The 18,588-nt window shown below is 43.8% G+C and overlaps 1 protein-coding gene across 1 annotated transcript in view; it reads right to left on the minus strand.

The window, feature by feature from the left end:
• Positions 1-248: 248 nt before the first annotated feature.
• LOC138663551 (oocyte zinc finger protein XlCOF8.4-like) overlaps positions 249-18,588 on the minus strand; it is a 53,604-nt gene continuing 35,264 nt past the window's right edge. The window contains exon 7 of the mRNA XM_069749793.1: positions 249-2,624. Coding sequence (XP_069605894.1) covers positions 1,690-2,624 — 935 coding nt within the window. The 3' untranslated portion in view covers positions 249-1,689. The remainder of the gene's footprint in view (positions 2,625-18,588) is intronic.

The following is an 18,588-nucleotide window of genomic DNA, read 5'->3' on the forward strand; positions in this document are numbered from 1 at the left end:
ATATGAGCTTTTTGGATTTAAGATATTAGTATCTGCATATATTTTTATTTCTAATATACTGTATTTTTTGGACTATAAAACCCACCTAACCATAAGATGAATCCAAGGTTTAGACATCAGAAAAAAGCAAAAACATTTTTCCTAATACTTAAATCTTCCCTGATGGTGTAAAATGGAGGGGTGAATATTAGAATATTTAAATCACTAGGATAAAATATGGAAGTAATAAATCTTTTGTTCGTGTTTTTCTGCATCATGTGTTTTATTCACATATAGCGTCATGGCACCAACATTAATGAACACACTGAAGCACACATATAGATATACACAGCACCGCTGCATGGACAGTGTATGCACTCAGCTCTGCTACAAATGAACATTTATATACACACAGCTCTGCTACCGACGCACATTTACATACATTCACAACTCTGCTACATACGCACATTTACATGCATTCTCAACTCTGCTACATATGCACATTTACATACACACATAACTCTGCTGCGGAAGCTGTGGAGTCTGAGTCGTGGAGTAGGCATCCATTTTGGTGGAGTTGGTATAAAATGGACCGACTCCAAAAATATATAATAAATTGGATACAGTAGTTCAATGCAGTATGTACTGTAAATGTTTTCATAAGAATTTGAGAAAGTTATTAAATGTCCTATAAATGTCTGTTCTCTTCCTGATCTAAGGATTAAGGCTTTTAGTTGAGATGAAACTGTACTGCACTTTATGTGCATGCTCAGTGAGGCAGCGCTGTGGAGTCGGGACTCAGGGAAATTGTGGAGTCAGAGTCTTGGCTTACCGACTCCACAGCCCTGTCTGCTACATATGCATATTGTCATAAACACGCAGCTCTGCTACATATGCACAATTATATATACACACACATCTCTGCTACATATGCACATTTTCATGCACGTACTTGTACAGTTCTGTTAAAATAAAAACACAAACTAATCTCCCATGTCGGCACCATTCCAGTGGTGTCAACACTTGCCTTCTTGGGACTCATGTGATGTTGTTACGTCATGTGAGCCCTGAGCCCAATCAACGCTGGTGACCACACCTTTGGACAAATCAAACATCAAGGGGAAGTAAGAGAGCAGCCGCAGCCTTGGCTTCATGTTGATGTTCAATAAGTCTGAAGACAGGGACAGTAAAGCTGGTGCTGATTAAGTGCAGGGCTCATGTGATATAATTTAATTGTAACCAGGCTAAACATGAGGAATGACAAGGGGTTGTCTTAGTAGTGGATGACTACTTTAAAGGGACTCTGTCACCTGAATTTGGAGGGAACAATTTTCAGCCATAGAGGCGGGGTTTTGGGGTGTTTGATTCACCCTTTCCTTACCCGCTGGCTGCATGCTGGCTGCAATATTGGATTGAAGTTCATTCTCTGTCCTCCTCTTGCCTTGCGCAGGCGTGTACTATGGAGGACAGAGAATGAACTTCAATCCAATATTGCAGCCAGCATGCAGCCAGCGGGTAAGGAAAGGGTGAATCAAACACCCCAAAACCCCGCCTCTATGGCTGAAAATTGTTCCCTCCAAATTCAGGTGACAGAGTCCCTTTAAGAAGATACAACATTTCACCCATTAAGAACATGAAAAAGGCTTCCCCTGTGTGATTTCTTTGATGACTAAGAAGAAATTATTTCTTCATAAAACATTTTTTACATTCTCAGCATGAAAAGGGTTTCTCCCCTATGTGAGTTCTCTGGTGTTTGATAAGACTTGATTTCTTTGTAAAACATTTCCCACATTCTGAACATGAAAATGGCTTTTCCCCTGTGTGCGTTCTCTGGTGTCTATCAAGATGCGTTTTCTGGTTATAGCATTTCCCACATTCTGGACATGAAAAAGGCTTCTCCCCTGTGTGAGTTCTCTGATGTCTGATAAGACTTGATTTCTCTGTAAAACATTTCCCACATTCTGAACATGAAAAAGGCATCTCCCCGGTGTGAGTTCTCTGGTGGCTATTAAGATTCGTCTTCCACTTAAAACTTTTCCCACATTCTGAACATGAAAAAGGCTTCTCCCCTGTGTGAATTATCTGATGTTCTAAAAGATTTGATTTCTGTACAAAACTTTTCCCACATTCTGAACATAAAAAAGGCTTCTCCCCTGTATGAGTTCTCTGGTGTCTATCAAGATGAGCTTTCCGGTTAAAACATTTCCCACATTCTGAACAGGAAAAAGGCTTCTCCCCTTTGTGGGTTCGTTGGTGTATAACGAGATCTGATATCTGGTTAAAACATTTCCCACATTTGGAACAAGAAAATCTATGATCCGCTGGGTGAATTTTTGGATGTGTAAGAAAAGACATTTCGAGGGGAAAACAATTTCCATATTCTGAACATGAAAATGACTTCTTTGCTTGAGTAGCAATTTGTTTTTTAATGCTTATTTTCTGACTTGGATTTTCCTTAGTAGTCGGTAAAGAATCAGAAGACAGAACCTGTTTCAAAGGATCAGATGATAGATCTTTGCTGTGACAGGATGATGGTGTATCTGGAGTAATGGCATTCACTTCAATTGTATCCTGTGGGATCTCAAAATCATCTGGTTTAAAAATTGAAGATGTCAGCTGTTCCTCTGATCTCCTGGTACAGTAATCTGCCAAGAATAAAACCAATTATTACTTTTTGAATAAAATATCCTTGAATTTTATATTTTTGGACATTTCTAGTGAAACTGTGGGTAAAAAAGGCAAGTTATGTTAAAAAAAATGGGCTCACCATGACAGAGTTCACAGTCTAATAGAAAACCTCATAGTTGAACACCATACTACACTGGTTCATGCTGTTTGCTAATTCTAGGAGGAAATAATACCAACATAATCTTCTACTCATCTCACTAAAAACAAGTCCTCACTCAGGTCCATAATTTCTCAATGGAAAAACAGATGTTTTCATATAATCAGTGGCTCAAAGGCTCCTGAAAAGCACCATGGCTTCCATAAGCCAGTTCAGCAATTTCAGCTTTCCCAAAGTAAAATCTTTTCCTCCCTTCTGAGCTTTGCAGTGTGTCCAAACATCATTTAGCATCCATGTATTTGGCATTACTATAGTGAGCAGAACCCACTTAATTTAGGGTGTAGGTGTGTGACTCCTGGAGCACAATCTGGGTAACTTAAACTGAAAAAAACTTCCTACTATATACAGAATCTTATTAAAGATTATCATAAAAAGGGATGTATAATTATAATAAAATCATGATGGGGAAGTGGGCCTGGCCCCATGGGAGCATCCAAAGCCCCACTCTACCGTTCAGCAGAGGTTGGCACCCTAGTATTGCATTATGATATCCCTGCTCCTTGTCGGCTCTCCCTCCCTGACCCTATTATGCTCTAGATATACTAGAGAAAAGTGATACATTGACAGTAATAGTGAATACAAAAATAATATAATCATCCTGTAGCAATAAAGGGCATCACTAAGATGGGTTATAGCATCAGCACAAAGGAATTTATTTGTGTTTTGGTCATGTGATTGAAATATATATATTTCATATAGATCTCACTTGCATATAAACTCATATATACTCACAGCTAATATATACACTATAATCAGTTGCTTAACTTGACCCCATGAGCCAGACCAGCTCAGACCAGACAGTTCCTTGGTATTTCCAGACACCAAAATAGGAACAAACACCAGATGTCTTAGATGATGTGTAGATTTTTGCTGAATAGCAGGAAAAAGATGACAGCTACTTATGAAGTGCTAAATCAGCTTGTTGCTATGCCTTAACAAGAATCTTTCATGTATTCAGACAACCAATAACATAGCAGTTTAATTGTATGTTAATTAACTAACCACCCCTTTTCTGTATGCACCTATAAAACCATGTATATACAATAAACCGTCAGTATTAGTGGAATGTTATTCTGTCACCATGGTGTACAGTCTCATTCTTGATGAGCGCTCAAAATGCTCAGTCTTATTGGGAACGGCTGCAGCACACACAGGGATAGATTTATCCAAACCAAATTTCCATAACAGTCACTGTTGAAGGGAGGACCAAATTATCTCAAAAGGATAAGAAGAAAAGGTCGTAATCTCACAAATATACTTTTAGATTAATTGCTGGTAAATACCGTAGATATATAGAGTAATCTGCTGGATATTAATAGGTAGTATCTGTATCTCCTGTTCTGACCATTTAACCTTTATACCAGATATAGTGAAGCAGGTATACAAGGTATACAGGATGCAATAAAGGTTGGAGGCAGAGCAAGGGTTAACAGAGGGGTTTAATAAAACAGCATTACTCCACACAGAGAGAGAATAAATGGACGGAAAGATAATAGAACTGTGCTTGATTAACTTAGGGGCAACAGGTGTATGATAGGATAGGGGAGAGTTCAAAGGTATCAAACTTATTGATCTGGCGTTGAGGAGTAGCAGCCTCTGAGATGATGGTGGTGGTGTCCCGGCTGGTACGCTTGAAGAATCCTGCGTCTTCCTGGTCCGGAAGGGGTCCTGAGTCCCGGTGTCATCAATGGTCCTGGGATGTAATGTTGCGGGTCCTGGGTCCAAGAGAAGATAAGCTGGAGAGGAGACAGTCCTTTCTTCTACGCGCCAACACAGTACTGGAGTATGCGGGAGGTATGTCAGGCAGCCTCACTCTGTTTGTGGCCTGGTTGTCTCATCTCGGAGTGCGCCTTCTGCGGTCTGGTCGTAAGGAAGGGTCACTCACGCTCAGTGGTGTTACGGGAGTCAGTACTGTCAGCAATCTCGGGAAGCGTCTCCACCTGAAGTCTCCGGTAAGCTTCCATAGGCCCCTCTGGCTTGGGCCTACTCTGCCCTGACTGTCCAGCGTAGGAGGGCTCACACTCTGCCTCAGCACACTACAGTTCCCGCCACCACTGACCTCGTTCCCCTGCACTTTTTCCCTTTTATACTCTCCACGCCCCCGGTCTAAAGTTCAAAGGTCTGTCAGGAGAACTAAACTCTCCCCCTTGCAACTCAGGTGGCAGCACCGGTGGTTCCGGAATCATCCCAGACAAGGCACGCCAAAGCCGGCTCTCCTCCTTACAATAGCATTGACATCTAAACTATCTGCTCAAATATCAAATTATACAGTAACCACAGAATATTCCAGGACATAAAATAGGCAGCATAGGTAGTATACTCCCACATTCAGGGTAGATATTATGCAAGGAGTCACATGCATTGTAGTTAAAGATGTAATGGATATACATCTGATAATCAGATATCCATATATCGGTCAGTATCCAGATACAGGCACAAATGGAGACAGAGGGACAATGTTTCCTAAGTCTCAGCTAAATGTTCACTGATTTTATGAATAATATTAGAAATAATAGAGACAATGGTGTATATCTGACATCTATATATATATATAATTGTCTAAGGGGTAATTCCGTCAGTCTGTCTGTCTTTCTGTCTGCAACTTCCGTAACCGAAATCCCGCGTCGCTGATTGGTCTCGCCAGCTGCCTGTCATGGCTGCCGCGACCAAATCAGTTAAGGCCACAGTCCGATTAGTCCCTCCCTATTCCCCTGCAGTCAGTGCCCGGCGCCCGCTCCATACTCCCCTCCAGTCACCGCTCACACAAGGTTAATGCCAGCGGTATTGGACCGCGTTATGCCGCGGGTAACGCACTCCGTTACACTGCTATTAACCCTGTGTGTAACCAACATTTTACTATTGATGCTGCCTATGCAGCATCAATAGTTAAAAGATCTAATGTTACAAATAATAATAATAAAAACAAAAAGGTTATTCTCACCCTCCGCAGTGCAAGCGGCAGGTTCCGGTGCCAAGGATGCTATACGAGAAGGACCTGCCGTGATGTCATGGTCATGTGACTGCGATGTCATCACAAGTCCTGCGCTCATACCAACCCTGGGACTGGAAGCTGCCGCGTGCACCGCACACAAGCGCCAAGACTTCAAGGGGCCTTCGGAAGGTGAGTATATATGTTTATTTTTTATTTTAAGTCTTTTTTAACCACGCATATAGCGCTCACATTGCTATATACTACGTGGGCTATGTTACATATTGCGTGGGCTCTGTTATATACTACATCTCTGTGCTATATACTATGTAGGTAGGCAATATATAACGTGACTGTGCAATATGCAACATGACTCCAATATACTACGTGGCTGTGCAATATACTACGTAGCTATGCAATATACTACGTGCCTCTACAATATACTACGTGGCTATGTTATATACTATGTCGCTGACCAATATACTGCATAGCTGTGCAATACACTACGTGACTGTGTTATATACTACGTGGCTGTGCAATATACTACTTGACTGTGTTATATACTACGTGGCAGTGCAATATACTATGTGCCTGTGCAATATACTACGTGGCTTGTGTTATATACTACATGGCTCTGCTATATACTACGTGGCTGACCAATATACTACATACCTGTACAATGCACTACATGGCTATGTTATATACTACGTGGCTATGTTCTATACTACGTGGCTCTGCTATATACTACGTGGCTGACCAATATACTACATACCTGTACAATACACTACGTGTCTATGTTATATACTACGTGGCTTTGTTATATACTACATAGCTCTGCTATATACTACGTACGCTGTGTTACATACCACGTAGCTCTGTTATATACTACGTAGGTATGTTATATACTACGTCGGTTGTGTTATATACTACGTCACTGTGCAATATAGTACGTAGCCTGTGCTATATACTACCTACATATTCTAGAGTACCCGATACGTTAGAATTGGGCCACCATCTAGTAGTTCATATCAGTTGATTAAATATACATGATACTTATAGTTTCTTCAAAGTATAATACACCATAGCTCCCAGCTTCCAACATGTTTCACCCTCTATTTCAAGGGGTTCATCATGGAAAAGGGTTTCAAATTAGTTGGCAAAGCAATCAGAACATGGCTTTGGTTCCACTGGATGATAAAATATCAGTGTCACTTGCTAGTGTGGACATATTATAAATTACGCTGCATGCTGATGATTTGAGGTCCAGGCCCACTCCACCACCATGACTTTATTATAATTATAAATCCCCCTTTTTTATGATAATCTTTAATAAGATTCTGTATATAGTATGAGGGGTTTTTTTAGTTTAATTTGGTTTAATTTTTGGGAACCCTGTCCATCTCTTTCAGTGCTTTAGCACAATCTGGGCATTATGTGTTTAGTAATAAAATGGCAAATGTGCAATTTTCACTCTCCAACATCCACTGTGTGCTAATTTCTGAACAATGGCTGTGGAGTCAAAATATTCACTATCTTCTCTGGTATCTGCTCCTGCAACATCTGCTATTGTCACAAGGACAGGCCTCATTCATTCTGTAGGCGGTGCTAGTGATGGAGGAGACGTCAGAACCAGAAGCTCAGGGTGGTGTAGGCTCTGTCCAAAAACTAGGATTAGGGTGCTCGGAACTGGTAGTAGCATCCTGTCTGTCAGTATGGGTGTGTGCTCTGTCCAGCTGAAGTAATCAGCTCTCTGCTTCAGCCAGTTGTAAAGTACCAAACCATACTAAAACTCAAAGCATATTGCTGGAAGCTGTCAGATACAGCCTTGGTCTCCTCTGGTTTAGTCCTCTGTGCTCAGCTCCCGGCTCGTGTATTTGTTTCCTGTTGTAACTCTGTCCCGTTAACTGACTACTCTTGTGCCTTCTGATTTTGTATTTTCTCTGACATCCTGGTTCTGACCCGGTTACTTTACTATTGTTCTTGTTATCTCACACCACCAAACGGCAAGCAATATGGAAGCAAAAGCCTAGGAGTCCCTGTGTAAAGGTACCTTCACACTCAGCAACTTTACAACGAGAACGACAACAATCTGTGACGTTGCAGCCTCCTGGATAGCGATCTCGTTGTGTTTGACACACAGCAGCGATCTGGATCCCGCTGTGATATCGCTGGTTGGAGCTAGAAGTCCAGAACTTTATTTGGTCGTCAGGTCGGCGTGTATCGTTGTGCTTGACATCAAAAACAACAATGCCAGTGATGTTTTACATGGAGCTAACAACCAGCTACAACGATAAGTGAGTCGCCGTTACGTCACAGGATCGCTCCTGCATCGTTCTGGAGCTGCTGTGTTTGACGTCTCTACAGCGACCTAAACAGCAACGCTGCAGCGATCGGCTCGTTGTCTATATCGCTGCAGCGTCACTTAGTGTGACGGTACCTTTAGTCCTGATCCATGTAACAAGGTTAAAGGGTGGTGAGCAAGACAATGCCTGGGATCTGGAAAACGGAATAGATAGCATCAAGCCTGTTAGTGTAGCCATCTTTTGAGTTGCCAGGTGACCATGAACAATAGAAATTTGTCTGTAAACTATTTCAGCAAAATCTACATTCATATAACTATATAGCGCTCCTTCCCTTTTTAACCCTGCCATGTGCCCAGACAGTAGTGTACAACCGTATATAGGATTTTGTCGGATTCAAGAGAAGTTGGAAAATAAGTTTTATTTGATTCCTATTATCCTTTGTGAAGAATTCCAACGTTATCACCACATAAAGAGACAAACGTCAGATATGAAAAATGGGGCCTGATTAAGAACACAAAACTGGTTGTGGGAAGTGGTTAAATCAGAGTATTTTGGGCAGCAGCTACTGTAGTCAAAACTGACTATAGACAATAACTTCTAATGATCAAACTCAACAGTCTTTATCAGTTATAAATGAGTAAGTAGTGGTGAAACCTCTCTGGGGTAATTAGAGTACGGGGCTCGGTGGCTTTTGGCAATCTAAACTATCGTAAGGGCCAATATTGTCTGACAGATGAGTTTTAAAGAGAACTTTTTGTAATAGTGCAGAGCTGAGGTGTCTTATATTTAGATCTCGGTCATTTGGCAGAATAAATGGAGACTTTTTATTAAAGATACCAGGTAGCTGTAGACTCACATAAGTGAGGCAGGCCGATCCCACCACAATCAAACCATCATACAGAATGAACCTGTTAAAACAGACATATATATATATATATATATATATATATATACACAGTACAGCTTGCAAAGTTTGGACACACCTTCTCATTTAAAGATTTTTCTATATTTTCATGACTATGAAAATTGTACATTCACACTGAAGGCATCAAAACTATGAATTAACACATGTGGAATTATATACTTAACAAAAAAGTGTGAAACAACTGAAATTATGTCTTGTATTCTAGGTTCTTCAAAGTAGCCACCTTTTGCTTTGATGACTGCTTTGCATACTCTTGGCATTCTCATGATGAGCTTCAAGAGGTAGTCAACGGGAATGGTCTTCCAACAATCTTGAAGGAGTTCCCAGAGATGCTTAGCACTTGTTGGCCCTTTTGCCTTCACTCTGCAGTCCAGCTCACCCCAAATCATTTCGATTGGGTTCAGGTCTGGTGACTGTGAAGGCCAGGTCATCTGGCGTAGCACCCCATCACTCTCCTTCTTGGTCAAATAGCCCTTACACAGCCTGGGTACTTCCGTCTGTCTGTCTGGCCTTCTGTCACGGTTATTCATTCGCTGATTGGTCTCGGCAGCTGCCTGTCATGGCTGCCGCGACCAATCAGCGACGGCCACAGTCCGATTAGTCCCTCCCCTACTCCCCTGCACTCACTGCCCGGCGCCCGCTCCATGATCCCCTCCACTCACCGCTCACACAGGGTTAATGGCAGCGGTAACGGCCCGCGGTGTAACGCACTCTGTTACCGCTGCTATTAACCCTGTGTGTCCCCAACTATTTACTATTGATGCTGCCTATGCAGCATCAATAGTAAAAATATGTCATGTTAAAAATAATTTAAAAAAAACAAAAAACCTGCTATACTCACCATCCGCCTCCTTTCCCGCTCCTTGCCACGCTCCCGGGACCACTCCATTGCAAGTGGCAGCTTCCGGGCCCAGGGCTGGTGTGCGACAAGGACCTGCCGTGACGTCACGGTCATGTGACCACAACGTCATCATAGGTCCTGCTCACACCAGCCCTGGGACCGGAAGCTGCTGCTTGCAATGGAGCGGTCCCGGGAGCGTGGTGAGGAGCGGGAAAGGCGGCGGATGGTAAGTATAGCAGGACTTCAACGGGCCTTCGGAAGGTGAGTATATGTTTTTTTTTTAAGTCTCTACACTACGTGGCTCTGTGCTGGGCAATATACTACGTGACTGGGCAATATACTATGTGGCTGGACAATATACTCCGTCGCTGGGCAATATACTACGCGGCTCTGCTACATACTATGTGGCTGGGCAATATACTATGTGACTGGGCAATATACTACTTGGCTGGGCAATATAGTACGTGACTGGGCAATATACTACGTGGCTGGGCAATATACTACGTGACTGGGCAATATACTACGTCGCTGGGCAATATACTACGTGGCTGGGCAATATACTACGTGGCTGAGCAATATACTACGTGGCTGGGCAATATACTACGTGGCTGGGCAATATACTACGTGGCTGGGCAATATACTACGTGGCTGGGAAATATACTACGTGACTGGGTAATATACTACGTCGCTGGGCAATATACTACATGACTGGGCAATATACTATGTGCCTGAGCAATATACTACGTCGCTGGGCAATATACTACGTGGACATGCATATTCTAGAATACCCGATGCGTTGGAATCAGGTCACCATCTAGTATAGTATATACCTGTGTGTCATCTCCCCTATATATAGTATGTACCTGCATGTAATCTCCCCTGTATATAGTATATACCAGAGTGTCATCTCCTCCTGTATATAGTATATACCTGTATGTCATCTCCTCCTGTATATAGTATATATCTGTGTGTCATCTCCCTTGTATATAGTATATATGTGTGTGTCATCTCCTCCTGTATATAGTATATACCTAAGTGTCATCTCCTCCTGTATATAGTATACACCTGTGTGTCATCTCTCCTGTATATAGTATATACCTGTGTGTCATCTCCTCCTGTATTAGACCTCGTTCACACGTTATTTGCTCAGTATTTTTACCTCAGTATTTGTAAACTAAATTGGCAGCCTGATAAATCCCCAGCCAACAGGAAGCCCTCTCCCCTGGCAGTATATATTAGCTCACACATACACATAATAGACAGGTCATGTGACTGACAGCTGCCGTATTTCCTATATGGTACATTTGTTGCTCTTGTAGTTTGTCTGCTTATTAAATCAGATTTTTATTTTTGAAGGATAATACCACACTTGTGTGTGTTTTAGGGCGAGTTTCATGTGTCAAGTTGTGTGTGTTGAGTTGCATGTGGCGACATGCATGTAGCCACTTTTTTGAGATGAGTTTTGTGTGGCAACATGCGTGTAGCAACTTTTCGTGTGTTGAGTTGCATGTGACAGGTTAGTGTAGCAAGTTGTGTGCAGCAAGTTTTGCGCATGGCAAGTTTTGCGTGTGGAGAGTTTTATGTGTGGTGCGTTTTGAGTATGTGCAAGTTTTGTGTGAGGCAGCTTTTGCATGTGTTGCAACTTTTGTGCATGTGGCAATTTTTCCGCGTGTGCAAGTTTTGCGTGTGGTGAGTTTTCCATGAGGTGAGTTTTGCACGTGTGGCGAGTTTTGCATGAGCCTAGTTTTGCATGAACTTAGTTTTGCGCGTGGCGAGTTTTGAGCGGCGACTTTTGTGTTTCGACTTTTATGTGGCGAGGTTGGTGTATGTGTGGTGAAATGTGTGCTGAGGGTGGTATATGTGTTCAAGCACGTGGTAGTGTATGGCGCATTTTGTGTGTGTGTTTATATCCCTGTGTGTGGTGAGTATCCCATGTCGGGGCCCCACCTAAGCAACTGTACGGTATATACTCTTTGATGCCATCGCTCTCACTCTTTAAGTTCCCCTTGTTCACATCTGGCAGCTGTCAATTTGCCTCCAACACTTTTCCTTTCACTTTTTCCCCATTATGTAGATAGGAGCAAAATTGTTTGGTGAATTGAAATGCGCGGGGTTAAAATTTCGCCTCACAACATAGCCTATGACGCTCTCGGGGTCCAGACGTGTGACTGTGCAAAATGTTGTGGCTGTAGCTGCGACAGTGCAGATGCCAATCCCGGACATACACATACACACACACACATTCAGCTTTATATATTATATATTATGTGTCTCTTACCCTGGGCCCCATCCTGGAATATACAGTGCCTACAAGTAGTATTCAACCCCCTGCAGATTTAGCAGGTTTACACATTTGGAATTAACTTGGCATTGTGCCATTTGGACTGTAGATCAGCCTGGATGTGTGAAATGCACTGCAGCAAAAAAAAGAATGTTATTTCTTTTCTTTTTTTAAATTGTGAAAAGTCTTTTCAGAGGGTCATTTATTATTCAACCCCTCAACCCACCAGAATTCTGTTTGGTTCCCCTAAAGTACTAAGAAGTAGTTCAGGCACAAAGAACAATGAGCTTCACATGTTTGGATTAATTATCTCTTTTTCCAGCCTTTTCTGACTATTTAAGACCCTCCCCAAACTTGTGAACAGCACTCATACATGGTCAACATGGGAAAGACAAAGGAGCATTCCAAGGCCATCAAAGACAAGATCGTGGAGGGTCACAAGGCTGGCAAGGGGTACAAAACCCTTTCCAAGGAGTTGGGCCTACCTGTCTCCACTGTTGGGAGCATCATCCGGAAGTGGAAGGCTTATGGAACTACTGTTAGCCTTCGACGGCCTGGACAGCCTTTGAAAGTTTCCTCCCGTGCCGAGGCCAGGCTTGTCCGAAGAGTCAAGGCTAACCCAAGGACAACAAGGAAGGAGCTCCGGGAAGATCTCATGGCAGTGGGGACATTGGTTTCAGTCAATACCATAAGTAACGTACTCCACCGCAATGGTCTCCGTTCCAGACGAGCCCGTAAGGTACCTTTACTTTCAAAGCGTCATGTCAAGGCTCGTTTACAGTTTGCTCATGATCACTTGGAGGACTCTGAGACTGACTGGTTCAAGGTTCTCTGGTCTGATGAGACCAAGATCGAGATCTTTGGTGCCAACCACACACGTGACGTTTGGAGACTGGATGGCACTGCATACGACCCCAAGAATACCATCCCTACAGTCAAGCATGGTGGTGGCAGCATCATGCTGTGGGGCTGTTTCTCAGCCAAGGGGCCTGGCCATCTGGTCCACATCCATGGGAAGATGGATAGCACGGCCTACCTGGAGATTTTGGCCAAGAACCTCCGCTCCTCCATCAAGGATCTTAAGATGGGTCGTCATTTCATCTTCCAACAAGACAACGACTCAAAGCACACAGCCAAGAAAACCAAGGTCTGGTTCAAGAGGCAAAAAATCAAGGTGTTGCAGTGGCCTAGTCAGTCTTCTGACCTTAACCCAATTGAAAACTTGTGGAAGGAGCTCAAGATTAAAGTCCACATGAGACACCCAAAGAACCTAGATAACTTGGGAGAAGATCTGCATGGAGGAGTGGGCCAAGATAACTCCAGAGACCTGTGCCGGCCTGATCAGGTCTTATAAAAGACGATTATTAGCTGTAATTGCAAACAAAGGTTATTCCACAAAATATTAAACCTAGGGGTTGAATAATAATTGACCCACACTTTTATGTTTAAAATTTATAAAAATTTAACTGAGCAACAAAACTTTTTGGTTTGTAAGATTTATGCATCTGTTAATAAATCCTGCTCTTGTTTGAAGTTTGAAGGCTCTAACTTATTTGCATCTTATTAAACCTGCTAAATCTGCAGGGGGCTGAATACTACTTGTAGGCACTGTATATACCCAAACTGGTATATGTTCCATATCCTGCCGCTGTTCTTTAATGTGTAGAAAAAAAATGGATCTTTATACTCACCAGGGGAATACATGCAAATCATAAGGCCACATAGCATGAGTATAATGCACAGCCCATAGTCCTCCCTATAGTATAATGCACCCCTTATAGTCCTACATATAGTATACTGCACAGCCCATAGTCATCCATGTAGAATAATGCATAGCTCAGTTATCCATATAGTATAATTCACAGCTCCAAGTCATCCATGTAATATAATGCACAGCCCATAGTCATCAATATAGTATAATGCACAGACCATAGACATCCATATAGTATAATGCACAGGCCATAGTCATCCATGTAATGTAATGCACAGCTCATAGTCGTACATGTAGTATAATGCACAGTCCCTAGTCAACAATATAGTATAATGCACAACCCATAGACATCCATATAGTACAATGCACAGGCCATAGTCATCCATGTAATATAATGCATAGCCCATAGTCATACATGTAATATAATGCACAGCCCATAGTCATCCATGTAATATAATGTACAGCTCATAGTCGTACATGTAGTATAATGCACAGTTCCTAGTCATCAATATAGTATAATGCACAGACCATAGACATCCATATAGCATAATGCACAGGCCATAGTCATCCATGTAATATAATGCACAGCTCATAGTCATCCATGTAATATAATGCACAGCTCATAGTCGTAAGTGTAGCATAATGCACAGCCCATAGTCATCCATGTACTATAATGCACAGCCCATAGTCATACATGTAGTATAATGCACAGCCCATAGTCATACATGTAATATAATGCAGAGCCCATAGACATACATGTAATATAATGCACAGCTCATAGTCATCCATGTAGTACAGGGGTGAGGAAACTCAGGCTCCAGGGCCATTTACGCCCTTTGATGACCTTTTATCAGGCCCCCTGAGCAGATTCTAGGGTCCGCATTCTTGGGCAATGAGCTGTATTTTGATTGCTACAAGCTCATTAATTTCTTCCTCTCTGTTAGCACAAACATGTAGTCAGGGGCGGATTATCAGAGGGTCAATATGGGCGGTAGCCCAGGGCCCAGTGGTGTGGGGGGCCCTGGGCTACCGCACAGATTGCCCGCCGGCCGCCGCCGGCATTTGTGTGCCCCCGACCCAGTGGGCAGAGAGAGGGGGCCCGCATCGGGCCCCATCTCATCTGCTCATCGGGCTCCTTCCAGCGCTGCCTGCGGCGGTTTCCTACGGACGTGCGGGCGCACGCCCGCACGTCAATAGTTAACAACAGCCGCCAGCCAATTGGAGGCTGGCAGCTGATGTCGGCCGCAGGCGCAGTGCACACGTCACCGGCGTCTGACGTCATTGTCAGTCGCCGGCGAGTGTGCGCTGCTGGAGGGAGCTCGCCGCTGGAGCGCACAGGTCAGGTGAGGAGACTCTTTTTTTGTTTTGTTTTGTTTTTTGATAACCATTACGGTGGACATACTGGGGGCAATGCTGTAGACACTGAGGCAATGCTGCAGACACTGGGGCAGATTGCTGGAGACACTGGGGCAATGCTGTAGACACTGGGGCAATGCTGTAGACACTGGGGCAGATTGCTGGAGACACTGGGGCAATGCTGGAGACACTAGGGCAATGCTGTAGACACTGGGGCAATGCTGGAGACACTGGGGCAGATTGCTGTAGACACTGGGGCATTGCTGGAGACACTGGGGCAGATTGCTGTAGACACTGGGGCAATGCTGTAGACACTGGGGCAGATTGCTGGAGACACTGGGGCAATGCTGGAGACACTGGGGCAGATTGCTGGACACACTGGGGCAATGCTGGAGACACTGGGGCAATGCTGGAGACACTGGGGCAGATTGCTGGAGACACTGGGGCAATGCTGTAGACAGTGGGGCAGATTGCTGGAGACACTGGGGCAATGCTGGAGACACTGGGGCAATGCTGGAGACACTGGGGCAATGCTGGAGACACTGGGGCAGATTGCTGAACACACTGGGGGCAATGCTGGACAATTGGACATACTGACGAAGCCGACGCGAAACGCGCGTTGGGGCCGCGGCGGTGACCCGTATACTCCTGTCCCATGGGTAAGAGACACTGAGCCTGACTCAAGATGACAATTGCCGCACCTGGCACGTAGGTTCCCATGAGGGGAGGCTAACGGATGGAGTACTAGTCTTATGGGTTCATGTGGTGTCTTTCACCCTGACTTGATGCACTACTGGCACTTTATGAATTTACAATTGACAGGGATTTATAGGGGTTGCTGCCTAGCAGGGACTCTTTTCAGTGTTACTTTTTGGTTCCTTGTTCGAATATTATATGTCTGTTACAATTTACAATTTATTTATGTCTTCATGTATTTTGTTATGTAATGTACGGTTTTACTAATAAAGAGTTGTACTTATATTTTGGATTAATGGGACTTAGACTCCGTATGTTCTTTAGTGTCTCTATGTAGTTTTGGAGTGTCCTATATTATATGCTTATCTTGGTCTTGTTGCTTTAACACAGTACTAATAGGATGTGTATAAGACCAAGTACTCTGCTGGCCATTGTGGGATGGTTTTATTATTTGATCAGTATTGTAGTATTCAGTCACTATGTGGTGGTAATATGTGGTCTGGAAATGGTGTTGTGGTATTTGTCCCTTGTATGTGCTATTTGGTCACCAAGTGGTGGTAATATGTGGTCTTGACATGGTGCGGTGGTATTTGTTCCTTGTATGTGATATTGTTCAATCACTGTGGTTATAATTTGTGGTCTGGTCATGGTGCGGTGGTATTTGTTCCTTGTATGTGATATTATTGGTCAAAATATACCTAAATTGTATTGCAGATTTTAACAAATATTCAATAGGTTACAGTAGAGTAGGGCCCGGCCATTTTTCTGGAATAATCTGGTTCGGGTATATCATGACCCCCGTCACATGACCCCTGTCACATGACCCCCTTCACATGACCTCCGTCACATGACCCCCGTCACATGACCGGGGGGGCCCACAGTGTCTGAACAGCCCGGGGCCCTGGCTACCCTTAATCCACCCCTGCATGTAGTATTCACTACTGAACACTGAAGGGCATGCAATGAAAGATTACGTCCTGACACCAGTGCCAGAGTCAGGATGTACTTTGTGGGTGGAGTTTGTACGGCCCCCAAAGGATGGTATAAATATCCAAATGGCCCATCGCAAAAAAAAAGATTCCCCACCCCTGATGTAGTATAATGCACAGCCCATGGTTATACATGTAATATAAAGCACAGTCCATAGTCATCCATGCAGTATAATGCACAGCCCATAGTCACGCATGTAGTATAATGCACAGAGGAGCTCATTGACATACACATAATATAATGCATAGCCCATAGTCATGCATGTAGTATAATGCACAGAGGAGCTCATAGTCATATACGCAGATAATGCACAGCCCATAGTCATACATGTAGTATAATGCACAGCTCATGTTAAATATGCAGCGCCCCAGAGTCCTGGTCGTTGCAGTAATGTCGTTCTTTCACCAGGGGGAGCGATGTTACATCTGATGGCACCAAAGGAGTTCACCCTGCCAGGTATCACAGCCACACACACGCTTCACACGCCGGCCACCAGGGGGAGCTAAGGGTTCTATCTATTAGGCAACTCCTCACACTTGGGTAAAACTGGGGGTTTGGTTAGGAAGTTAGACAGTTGCAGACGGAGGCAGTTCTGACTGGAGGGAGAAGTTGATAGTCAGGAGGAGAGGAGAGGAGCAGACTGGGCTCGGACCAGGAAGGAAAAGAAGGACACGGAGCTGCGCCTGCAACCCATGCGGCAGCCTCCTAAGAAAGGACAAGAAAGGAAGTGTGCCGTAGTGAGTGAGCACAGAAGTCGTAGCAACAGGAGTATAACTGTTATGATCCGGTGACCTAGGAGCTGCATGAGAACTTTCACTGGAGAAGGTGTCCACTATACTGACCGCAATCCTGAACTTAACACCGCAACAAGAAGTAGCCGTGGAGTGTACCTAACACACCTAGACACCTCGTCACAGCCGGAGGACTAAATACCCCTAAAGATGGAAATTGGAATACTATCTTGCCTCAGAGAAAATCCCCAAAGGATAGACAGCCCCCCACAAATATTGGTGGTGAGTCGGAGAGGAAAAAACATACACAGGCAGAAAAGACAGGATTTAGCACAGGAGGCCACTCTAGCTAGATAGGACCGGATAGGACAGAGTTCTGTGCGGTCAGTATTAAAACCCTTCAAAACATACACAGCAGAATATACAAAAAACTTCCTACATCTACTAAAAGATGTAGGAGCGTAAATCTGCAACTCCAGTGAATCCTACAATCAGAGCAGGAATAAAACTGAAACAAGCACACAGCAGTGGGCCACAGATACAAAAACCAAACACTTATCTTTGCTGAATTTGGCAGCAACAGGAGAAGCCAGAAAGTGATCCAACACTTCACAAGTAACATTGACAACTGGAAAGGGCTAAAGGATCCTGCTCACCTAAATATCCCAGTCAGAATTGTAATCATCCAATACACCTGGCCAGGACTGCGAGTCAGAGACAACTGCATTCCCACCAACAACCACTGGAGGGAACCCAAGAGCAGAATTCACAACATATAACACCAGTGGGAGACCAGCTAGAAGCAGGCTGCCTCCCACTGAGCGCAGATCCGGTAGCCGGAACACCGAGGGAGTAATAGACTCAACGCTTTACTTCAGAGACAGGAAGGACAGTCGATTCCAAGTTGGCTGCCCGACCTAAGAACCTAAGCAGACAAGGTGGCGACGCTAGGGTCCCTATAAAATAGCCTCAGGCCACCACCGTCATACAAGTTTGTCTTA

The sequence above is a fragment of the Ranitomeya imitator genome, chromosome 2 (genome assembly GCF_032444005.1).
Source record: "Ranitomeya imitator isolate aRanImi1 chromosome 2, aRanImi1.pri, whole genome shotgun sequence".
Lineage (NCBI taxonomy): Eukaryota > Metazoa > Chordata > Amphibia > Anura > Dendrobatidae > Ranitomeya > Ranitomeya imitator.